Below are 11768 nucleotides of genomic sequence, written 5' to 3'. Positions count from 1 at the left end.
CCAGCCTTGCATCCCAGGGATGAAGCCCACTTGATCATGGTGGATAAGCTTTTTGATGTGCTGCTGGATTCGGTTTGCCAGTATTTTATTGAGAATTTTTGCATCAATGTTCATCAAGGATATTGGTCTGAAATTCTCTTTTTTGGTTATGTCTCTGCCAGGTTTTGGTATCAGGACGATGCTGGCTTCGTAAAATGTGTTAGGGAGGATTCCCTCTTTTTCTATCGATTGGAATAGTTTCAGAAGGAATGGTACCAGTTCCTCCTTGTACCTCTGGTAGAATTCAGCTGTGAATCCATCAGGTCCTGGACTCTTTTTGGTTGGTAAGCTATTGATTATTGCCACAATTTCAGAACCTGTTATTGGTCTATTCAGAGATTCAACTTCTTCCTGGTTTAGTCTTGGGAGGGTGTATTTGTCGAGGAATTTATCCATTTCTTCTAGATTTTCTAGTTTATTTGCATAGAGGTGTTTGTAGTATTCTCTGATGGTAGATTGTATTTCTGTGGGATCGGTGGTGATATCCCCTTTTTCGTTTTTTATTGCATCTATTTGATTCTTCTCTCTTTTCTTCTTTATTAGTCTTGCTAGCAGTCCATCAATTTTGTTGATCTTTTCAAAAAACCAGCTCCTGGATTCATTAATTTTTTGAAGGGTTTTTTGTGTCTCTATTTCCTTCAGTTCTGCTCTGATTTTAGTTATTTCTAGCCTTCTGCTAGCTTTTGAATGTGTTTGCTCTTGCTTTTCTAGTTCTTTTAATTGTGATGTTAGGGTGTCAATTTTGGATCTTTCCTGCTTTCTCTTGTGGGCATTTAGTGCTATAAATTTCCCTCTACACACTGCTTTGAACGTGTCCCAGAGATTCTGGTATGTTGTGTCTTTGTTCTCGTTGGTTTCAAAGAACATCTTTATTTCTGCCTTCATTTCATTATGTACCCAATAGTCATTCAGGAGCAGGTTGCTCAGTTTCCATGTAGTTGAGCGGTTTTGACTGAGTTTCTTAATCCTGAGTTCTAGTTTGATTGCACTGTGGTCTGAGAGACAGTTTGTTATAATCTCTGTTCTTTTACATTTGCTGAGAAGAGCTTTACTTCCAACTATGTGGTCAATTTTGGAATAGGTGTGGTGTGGTGCTGAAAAAAATGTATATTCTTTTGATTTGGGGTGGAGAGTTCTGTAGATGTCTATTAGGTCCACTTTATGTAGAGCTGAGTTCAATTCCTGGATATCCTTGTTAACTTTCTGTCTCGTTGATCTGTCTAATGCTGACAGTGGGGTGTTAAAATCTCCCATTATTATTGTGTGGGAGTTTAAGTCCCTTTGTAGGTCACTGAGGACTTGCTTTATGAATCTGGGTGCTCCTGTGTTGGGTGCATATATATTTAGGATAGTTAGCTCTTCTTGTTGAATTGATCCCTTTACCATTATGTAATGGCCTTCTTTGTCTCTTTTGATCTTTGTTGGTTTAAAGTCTATTTTATCAGAGACTAGGATTGCAACCCCTGCCTTTTTTTGTTTTCCAGTTGCTTGATAGATCTTCCTCCATCCCTTTATTTTGAGTCTATGTGTGTCTCTGCACGTGAGATGGGTTTCCTGAATACAGCATACTGATGGGTCCTGACTCCTTATCCAGTTTGCCAGTCTGTGTCTTTTGATTGGAGCATTTATCCCATTTACATTTAACGTGAATATTGTTATGTGTGAATCTGATCCTGTCATTATGATGTTAGTTGGTTATTTTGCTTGTTAGTTGCTATAGTTTCTTCCTAGCCTCGATGGTCTTTACAATTTGGCATGTTTTTGCAGGGGCTGGTACCGGTTGTTCCTTTCCATGTTTAGTGCTTCCTTCAGGAGCTCTTTTAGGGCAGGCCTGGTGGTGACAAAATCACTCAGCGTTTGCTTGTCTGTAAAGTATTTTATTTCTCCTTCACTTATGAAGCTTAGTTTGGCGGGATAGGAAATTCTGGGTTGAAAATTCTTTTCTTTAAGAATGTTGAATATTGGTCCACACTCTCTTCTGGCTTGTAGAGTTTCTGCTGAGAGATCAGCTGTTAGTCTGATGGGCTTCCCTTTGTGGGTAACCCGACCTTTCTCTCTGGCTGCCCTTAACATTTTTTCCTTCATTTCCACTTTGGTGAATCTGACAATTATGTGTCTTGGAGTTGCCCTTCTCGAGGAGTATCTTTGTGGCGTTCTCTGTATTTCCTGAATCTGAATGCTGGCCTGCCTTGCTAGATTGGGGAAGTTCTCCTGGATAATATCTTGCAGAGTGTTTTCCAACTTGTTTCCATTCTCCCCATCATTTTCAGGTACACCAATCAGACGTAGGTTTGGTCTTTTCACATAGTCCCAAATTTCTTGGAGGCTTTGTTCATTTCTTTTTATTCTTTTTTCTCTAAACTTCCCTTCTCTCTTCATTTCATTCATTTCATCTTCTATCAGCGATACCCTTTCTTCCAGTTGATCGCATCTGCTACTGAGGCTTCTGCATTTTTCGCGTAGTTCTCGAAACTTGGCTTTCAGCTCCATCATCTCCTTTAAGCCCTTCTCTCCATTGGTTATTCTAGTTATCCATTCTTCTAATTTTTTTTCAAAGTTTTTAACTTCTTTGCTATTGTTTTGAATTTCCTCTCGTAGCTCAGAGTAGTTTGATCGTCTGAAGCCTTCTTCTCTCAACTCATCAAAGTCATCCTCCATCCAGCTTTGTTCCGTTGCTGGTGAGGAACTGCGTTCCTTTGGAGGAGGAGAGGTGCTCTGTTTTTTAGAGTTTCCAGTTATTTTGGTCTGTTTTTTCCCCATCTTTGTGGTTTTGTCTACTTTTTGTCTTCGATGATGGTGATGTACAGATGGGTTTTTGGTGTGGATGTCCTTTCTGTTTGTTAATTTTCCTTCTACCAGACAAGACCCTCAGCTGCAGGTCTGTTGGAGTTTACTAGAGGTCCACTCCAGACCCTGTTTGGCTGGGTGTCAGCACCGGTGGCTCAAGCAGAAGTGCAGAAATCACCCGTCTTCTGTGTCGCTGGGGCTGGGAGCTGGAGACCGGAGCTGTTCCTATTCGGCCATCTTGGCTCCACTTCAGAGAATCTTTGAAGAGATACATAATATATGTGAGATTTGCAGGTCCTGAATCCACCCAAGTGATTTAATCAACACCACTGTCTGGATGGAGGTTAAATCTGCTCATCTAATTGAAACTCCTCATGCCATTATTTCAGTTCTTGCCTTTGTCCTGAAAATTAATAGTGAACTGGAGAGCAAATTATTTGGTAGACAGGAAGCTGTTTGAGGCTGAAGGCATGGCATGGGAGGAAGATAAGAGGGAGGTAAAGAAGAAAGAGACAGACGTTAGGAAGAAGTGAACTTAAAGTCGCTTCAGTTATACAAATTTGAGAATAGAGAGCCCATGGAGAGCTTAAAGAACGAGACTAACTAATGGGTATATACGTTGGTGGAAGGAACAGGCCTTTCATTTGACTGGGTGATCAAGCTGAAGTGGCCTGGGGGAGAGTATTGGGCCAAGACCCCCTACTTTCCAGGGTGATGCTTTCTGCAGCAGCCTGTTGAGCAGCATCTGATCCCGTCTCCAGGCTTTGACTGTTGTTGTCTGAAGGAAGACAAGTGTGACCACTTCCTGCTCTTCCTTGATCTGCTTGGAGCTGCTTCAAGAGCTTGCTTCAAGTTTCCCTGGGGATCATGGGTTTACAGTGTCAGGGAAGTGTTTGGAAAACATGGGGATGAAGAATTGTGTTCTGAGGGGAATGACTACCTAGCTGATGTTCCCACAGAGGAGATGGGAGCCCACATGCTCAGTAAACCTTTTTTTAAAATCAGGAATTCTGCCTGTCCTCAACATCTCTGACTATCGTGCTTCCAAATACTGATAAAGATGTTTCCTTTCGAGGTGGGGGGAGGGCAAATAAAATTACCTTAATGGCTCCAACACAATGACAGGAGTTTGGTCTAGAGCTGAGCTTCTCACACTTTAATGTGCACATGAGTCACTGGCGAACTTATGAAAATGTTCATGCTCAGTCAGTAGCTCTGAGGTACATCTGGGATTCTGCATTTCTAGTAAGCCTCCAGGTGATGTTGATGCTGCTATTCCAAGCCCCATACTTTGAGTAGTATGAAGGGGCTAGATAACCTTGATAATTCATTCAACTGGATTTTTCTTCTCAAAGTCTAAGATTATATTTATGTATATACCTATATGCACTTTTCCCATTGCACTAACATCTTGCTTTAAATTATTTTGTATTAGCTTATTTGAGGATAACATCTATCATGTTTCCCATTTCTTCCCCTCTGCCTTCAGAACCCCGGCTTCTTTGCAGCACATGCCATCTGCCTCTGCCACCCACTATCTCTTCCTTGTGCTTTCATTTCCTGACGTTCTGGCCCTGGCTGAGTCCCTGATATCATTTTCTATCAATAATTATAGTTACCCAAACTCTGCCACATTGGCCTTCTCCTATCCCTTGTGCATCTCAGCCTCATTTCCATCTCTGGGCCTTTGACTTTGTTGTTCCTTCTCGTTTGCAATGCTATTTCCCCAGACCTTTGAATGAATGGTTTCTTCTAATTATTCCAGTGTCAACTCAGATGTCACTTCTTTAGAGGGGCCTTCTTTGTGTGCCTAGGTAAAGCAGTATCTCCCTTTACCAGTCACCTGCTGTTACACTATTATTTTTATAAGAATTATTTAGTACCTATGTTACCTTATTTTTTGTTTTTGTGTTGAATGTCTAAATCTATATTAGAACATAAGCTCCTTGAGGATAGAGGCCTAGTCTGTCTTATTCACTGCTGTACACCCAGCACCTAGAACAGACCTTGGCATATAGTAGGCACTTGGTACATAATTCTTGGCAGATAGACTGTCTTTCTGGACATTCTTTCTCATTCATTGAAGACTTTAACTTCTAGATCATCACTTGTCTTAATCCTTTCTTCTGTCTGTATGACCTCAATATTCCTGTAGGTGGCCTATTCAAATTTGGCCTCACCTTTCACAACTTTTTTCTTCACTTCACTCAGCCAGAACACTTCTGTGATAACACTCTAGATCTTGTCATAACCAGTAACCAACTGGATTTCTTTCACAATCTTTATTGATTTCAAGTGTCTTCTCTCTGACTACTGTGTCCTCTTATTCCAGTTCACTTTGATACATTTCCAACAATTCTTCCACATATCAGAATCTCCAATTCATTGTCCCTACCATTTAATTGACCTTACCCCATTACCCAACACCTTTTTTCATGCCCTCTTTTTCCTTGTGTCTGGCTTAGATTCCTTGGTCCACTATTATGATCACTTCCTTGCAAATGCTTGTAACTCTATTATCCATTTATTTTCCCATTGTATTTGCATGGCAAATCTCCTCCAGATTTCACCCAACCACCTGTCATCTCTATATCTGTGCCTGAACATCAGAATAGACTGGAGACAATTGCTACAGTTGGGCTGATTTATTTTTCTTTACCACAAGTCTGAATTAGGCACTCAACATTTATTTTTTTGTGTGCCCCTATTCCTAAGAGATACTGATTTTTATTTTTTTTTTTTTGTAGATACTTAACATTTCCTGCAAGCCCTACCATATGTCCCTGATGTGCTTACTTTTCCACTCCCTCTCAGACAGTGTCTCTCAACCTTAGTTGCACATTAGAATCATCTGGGGAGCTTTTTAAAATCCTGATGCCCAGGCTGTATCCCATTCCAATGAAATAATAATCCCTGAAGGTGGGATTTAGACATCTATGGTTTTTAAAGCTCCCCACATAATTCCAATATATAGCCAAGGTTGAGAGCCACTGTGCTGAAAGAACTATTTCACACTTGCTCCTCCTTTCTGTAACCTCCACTGACACCTCCCTCCATAATCCTCTCTCAGCTTCATGGAGAAAAATTTTAAAAATGTTGTAGGGGCATTTCCTTCCCTTTTATTCACCAAATCTATAGGCTCACCATCACCTGCACATTTACCCATTTTCTCTTATTTTCTGCTAGCGTTCAGGAAGTGATTTTGCTCCTATCAAGGCAAATCTTTTTTGCTCTGGAATCCATCCCCTCTCACTTTCTGAAGGACTTTGCTCCTGCAGGTATCCCCTCTCTTAAATCAGTGCTTCTCAGACTTAAATGTACATGCAGATCATCTGAGGATCTAGTTGAGATGTAGATTATGATTAAGTAGATGTGGGATGGGGCCTGAGGTTCTGCATTTCTAACAAGCACCCAGGTGATGATGATGTTGTTGGTTTGTCGACCATGCTTCAACTAGCAAGGTCTTATGTGATAAGCCTTTCCTCTCATTCCCATCATTATATCAATATGTCCTTATTTGCATGTTAAAAGAATAAAAAAGAGTTCCTTGACCTCACATCCCCTTCCAAATTTTGTCTTGTCTTATTCCCTTCACAGGAGAACTTCTCAAAGAGTTGTCTACACTCATTGTCTCTACTTGTTTACCTTTACTCACTCTTTATTCCCTTCATTCACTCCTCTACCCCTCCAATATGATCTTTCTTACTCTCATGCCAGTGAGGCTACTTTTGTCAAAATCACCAACCTTGTTGCCAGTACAATGGGCATATCATTTAACTTTTCAACATTTCACACACCTAGTCTTGAAACATTCACCTGAATATGATTTATCCTCGTTTTATTTTTACCTTATTGGCCACTGCTTCTCAGTCTCTATAGATAAATCTCTCCTTCTATATGGAACTTTTATCTAATTGTTAAGAACCTCAGGATTTGTCCAGGGCCCTTTTTAAAATCTATGTTCTCTCCTAGATGATTACATCCTGTCTTGGGACTTTAAATATCATAAATATGAGGAAGACTCCAAAATGTATATGTCCAGCCAGATCTTCTCTCCTGAGCTCCAGGCTTTCATATCTAGTTGTCTTCCTGACATCCCCTCTAATAATGTAACTATTGGGCAGCTCACTCTCAATACATTCAAAAGGAAGTCTTGATTTTTTTCCCTCTTCAAACTCGACCTTATGCCAGTCTCCCCATATTAGCCAAAGTGCCACCATCTACCCAGTATTGCAAACCAAAAACCTAAAGTTATCTGGAATTTCTTCATTTTTTTCCCTCACACTCCACATCCAATCCATCATCAAGCTCTGTTATTTCTATCTCTAAAATATATCTGAAATATTTTTACCTCTGTCCATCATCTTTACTGTTCTTCCAGTCCAAGTCACCATCATCTTTCCCCTGTAAAAACAACAGTTTTTTAAAAGACAATGTAAATGTTCTAGAAATGTAAATCGGATCAGTTAATTCTCCTGCTTAAAAATCCCTCAGTTCCCGCCCCTCTCTCCCTGTAGTTCATAGAATAAATCCAGATTGTCTTACTATGGTCTTCAAGGCTTTATATGATCTGGCTTCTGTCAAATTTGTCTCCTATCACTCTCCTCTTTCTCTCTAGGTTTCAGCCTCATTGCGCTTCTAATTCCTGCAACACTACATGCCAGTTCAATCCTTTGGGCTTCTGTACTTTCTGTTTTCTGTGCCTGGAATACTTTCCCCCACCTTTTACATGGCTGGCTCGCCTTAAGCCTTTAGGCCTTAATTTGAATACCTTCTCCTTGGAGAAGCCTTCCTTATCTAAACTCCCTTTCCTCCCCCAGAGTTACTCTATCCCTTCACTTTCTTTCTTTTATAGCACTTATCACCATCTGTATTAGCACATTTACTTACCAGATTTACTTGTTTATTGAATAGAAATGAGGGCATGAACTCTGTCCATCTTGTTCACTGCTATGGCATCAGTGCTTAACATACTATACCTGGCACATTGTAGGCACACATATTTACTGATTTTATGAATAAATAAAAATAGGTAGTAATGTATGTACCAAATATTGCTTTGTAAAGATAAGAGTTTACACTATACACGTTAGTCTCGGGCCTCCAATATTTGGAATTATAGTAGTTGTGTCCTTTCAGTATTTACCCTTTTTCACTACTGCACTCCACTCACTGGAGAATCAAGGTTTGAGTTTTTATCCCAGCTCAGCCACTAACTTACTTTGTGACTTTGGGAGTTCCTTCCATTCCCTGGGGCTATATCTTCTCAACAGTAAAATGAGACTGTTGGAGGAAATAATCTTTACAATTATTAAGGCCAACTCTGATATCTATGGATCAGTGATTCTTTAACACTCTTAGGTACACAATTAGTGTGTTCATTGTATGACTGGAGAACCTGAGTCACAGATAAGCTGGGACATGACTGTCCTTCTCTTCATTTTGCTCATGGCTCTCTACTAGAGTGGAGAGCTGGTGCCTGGCTAGGTACCAAATAGGCTTCTAGGAGATCACGGGGCTTCAAGAGAGTGAACACAGAGATTACGGAAACCCCTTTTCCAGATTTCTATTGTCCTGTCCTGAATTCTTACTGGCTTCCAGGCCCTGTGCTAAGTACTTTCCTTGGATAAATTTATCAAATCTTTGTAACAATCTTGTCAGCCCCATTCACAGATAAAGAAACTGTCAGGGCATAGAACATTGAATAATCTGCCCAAGTAAGTGGCAAAGCCAATAACTGAATACAATCTAAGTTGTTCTAACTTCAGAGATTATGCCCTACCAACTACATTATATCTCCTCTAACTACTCATATGGTTCTAGGAAAATAGGTGCTCAAGACATAATGACTAGATTCAACAGCATCTATTTACACCTCTGGGATCAACACCTGTTTTTTGCAGGAGTCCCTAGGCTTTATATTAACAATGGCCTGTTTGCATCCAGATCCATTCTCCACTCTTCTCCTGAAAATTACATTTCTTAGATTTCCTTGCTTTCTCACTTCTTTTGTCCAATGGGAGACAGGTACAGGAGATTGGTGGCTAGGAGGAAGGGAGAACCCAGGGTATTTCTCCCACCTCCTGTATCAGAGAGGTGTTTTCTGGTGGTAGCTGTATTCCTCCACGGCTCCAGCTCCTCTTGAACACCTCATCCATTCATGGCACCTGCTTCCAATAGGCTGTCCAACCCATCATTTTAGCTTCTGCATGGCCTCATCTGTTATCCATCCATCCCCATGAGTGGTAGCAGCTTTCTGTGTTTGTTAAATGCTAGGTTGCTGAATCCTCATCCTCTGTCTGGCTTCTTAGCTCTGCAAGTGTGATGCATTAAATGCTCACAGTTTAAAAGACCTAGGGTGGTTTTTATTTTCCTGATTGGATCATGACCAATACAGATACTTTCTACAATTCCAGGGCTACTCACATCACATAAATTGGTTTATATCCTTCAGAGCACATATTACAATCTCTAAATATTTTTGCTTGTTTACTTATTTATTGTCTATCTCTCTTCTCTAAGTAGATTGTAAGGTCCATGAGGAACTTTGTCTTGTATCCTGAGCATCTGTCACAATGCCTGGCACATAGGGGCTAAATGATAATGTTGAATGAATGCATTCATCAAAAAATTCCAAGTTTTTATTGGGTATTTACTATGTGCCAGTCACTGTTGTAGAAGATACAGAAATTAGTAATTCATTGCCACTGCTTCAAAAAAAGTAATGCCATTTAAGTGAAAGGGGATAGTAAAATGTTCATATGACCATTGTGTTAGTTCGCTAAGGCTGTGCCATAACAAAATACCACAGACTCTGTGGCTTAAACAACAGAAATTGAGTTTCTCATAGTCTTGGAGGCCAGAAGTCTGAGAACAAGGTATCAGTGGGGTTGGGTCTTTTGAGGCCTCTCTCCTTGGCTTGCTTTTAAGATGACTGTCTTCTCCGAGTCATCAGATTCTGAGGTACTGGAAGGACTTCAACATATAAATTTTGGGGGAAAACAATTCAGCTCGTAACAACCAGGAAATAAAAAGATCATTTTTAATTGAGAGAGTGAAATCATAGTGCTATAGGAATCAAATGAAAGATGACAAAATCAGGGCCTGGAGGTATTCCTGGAAAGCTTTCTAAAGGTAGTGTGCCTGGTGCCAGATCTTAAACAGTCATGACAGTTTGAATGGGCTGGTTGGCAGGGGAGGTGCATCCAAGCTACTGAGCATGAGAGAAGGCCCAGAGATGGGAAAGTGAAAGAACATTGTGGAATCACCGATGTCTGGGTTACCAGACTTGGGAGGGAAGTTGAAAGGTCATCCAGGGCAACCTCCCATTTGATTCAGGAATCCCTTGCCAAAGGGTCATTCAGCTTCTGTTTGTACACCTCCCATGATGGGGTGCTCGTTAAGGTACTGCTTCTATCTTTGTCCAGCTCTGCATGGACAAAACAACAGGTTGGATGAAGTGCAGAAGTTGTGCTAAAAAGAAGAGGACAAATAAAGTTGTACGTGTAACAGGCCAGTGATGTCTTCATGCCAATTATCTCCAGGAACTTCTTTCTAATATCATACTGTTACTCCTTTTACTTTGGTTGCAACCTCTGTTTTTGCAATTCTGTCTTTGCCTGACCTGCTCTTCTAGTCAGGAGCCTTGGATTCTTGTCTTGTTTGGCTGTGCTACTTTGAGCAGAAGTCCTTCAATCTCTGGGCTTCATTGTTCAAGTCTGTAATGGTGGGCAATTAAGAATCCCTGTTGTGTCCATCTCATAGAGTTACTGTGAGGATTATAAGGGATAATAACAAATGTCAGTGTGACTGACAAAGTCAATTTTTAGCCTAAGCAAAGGTACCAGCCTGTGTTGTGTTCCCCAGAGTTGGGGGAATCATAAAGAGGTGGGTGATTTCTCCGTTTGCCTGTTTTGCTGATGTACATTCAACTCATTCTCAGCAAAATAAGCAAATGGAAAATTCGTCCATTAACAAGCTACCTTTCATGTTCCTAAGGGTGTGAAGGAGAAGCCTGGAGTGGTGTGTGTGAGATAGAAAGGGAGAGATAGCCAAAAGAGGCTTGGAAAGCCGTAGAGGGTAAAGTCGAGGCTTTATCTTTTTTTTTTTCTTTAATGTGACCTTATGCCCCTTCTCTCTTCCAAACCTTCATTTATTTATCTGTAAATTGGAGATACTAATGCCTGCCTCTACAGGGTTGTTCTGAGAAGTGAAAGTAATGCAGATGAAAGCTCTAAGATAGTACACAAAGAGAGAAGACCCTAGGGGAGTATGCAGAGGGAGGGTGGGGGAGGGAGGCATGAGAGTGCTGGCTTGGCTCCACTGGGGCAGGATCTTATTATTCTGGAGATTGGCCCAACACCTCTGGTAACTTTGGAAAGGACTTTCCGCTGACTCGACACAATTGGGAAGCCCCACAATAAACAGCATCTAACTCCAGCGCAGCGGGAGGCAGGCAGAGGTAGCAGCTGCCTTCTCCTGGGCGGGCGGAGGCTATTCGCCCCCATCCTCTCCCTGCACCGCACCCCCACAGTTCTCAAGCCTTGGTGGGGGACAAAAGCAGCCCATTGGGACACCCCACACTCGCACCTCTCCCTGCCAAGACCTCTAGGAGCAGCAGGGCGGAGAGACAGAGCCTGCCGGTTGGCATGGAACAATCTGACTGAAGGCGAGGTCCGGGGCGGAGGGGATTGGGTTGTAGGGCTGTGGAGGAGGGGAGGCGGAGGGGGCGCTGGGGCTCTCTCTCGCTTGCTTCAGCCCAGCCCTCCTAGTCAGCCCGCGACAACTCGCGCCAGCTACGGGGCCTCAGAGAAACCGGACTTCGCAAGCACCATGCAGTGGATAAGGGGCGGATCGGGAATGGTGAGTGCATGTAGCCTTGGCTTCCCTTGCTTGAGCCTCTCAGTCCCCCAGCCCCACCTCCAGTTCCCCCAATGAGCCAC

At 41.8% G+C, this 11768-nt stretch overlaps 1 protein-coding gene across 4 annotated transcripts in view; it reads left to right on the top strand.

The window, feature by feature from the left end:
* The first annotated feature begins 11274 nt into the window (after positions 1-11274).
* Positions 11275-11768, top strand: part of ARHGEF9 (Cdc42 guanine nucleotide exchange factor 9) — a 152574-nt gene continuing 152080 nt past the window's right edge. For 2 of the 4 annotated variants that reach the window (XM_055267081.1, XM_055267073.2), the window contains exon 1: positions 11550-11688. In XM_055267081.1, coding sequence (XP_055123056.1) covers positions 11659-11688 — 30 coding nt within the window. In that variant the 5' untranslated portion in view covers positions 11550-11658. Of the gene's footprint in view, positions 11689-11768 lie in introns of all 4 variants that reach the window. The other 2 variants (XM_055267074.2, XM_063635292.1) reach the window with 2 other exon arrangements.

The sequence above is a fragment of the Symphalangus syndactylus genome, chromosome X (assembly GCF_028878055.3).
Source record: "Symphalangus syndactylus isolate Jambi chromosome X, NHGRI_mSymSyn1-v2.1_pri, whole genome shotgun sequence".
Lineage (NCBI taxonomy): Eukaryota > Metazoa > Chordata > Mammalia > Primates > Hylobatidae > Symphalangus > Symphalangus syndactylus.
Note: the sequence above shows the minus strand (reverse complement) of the source record. Positions and strands in the feature narration are given on the sequence as shown.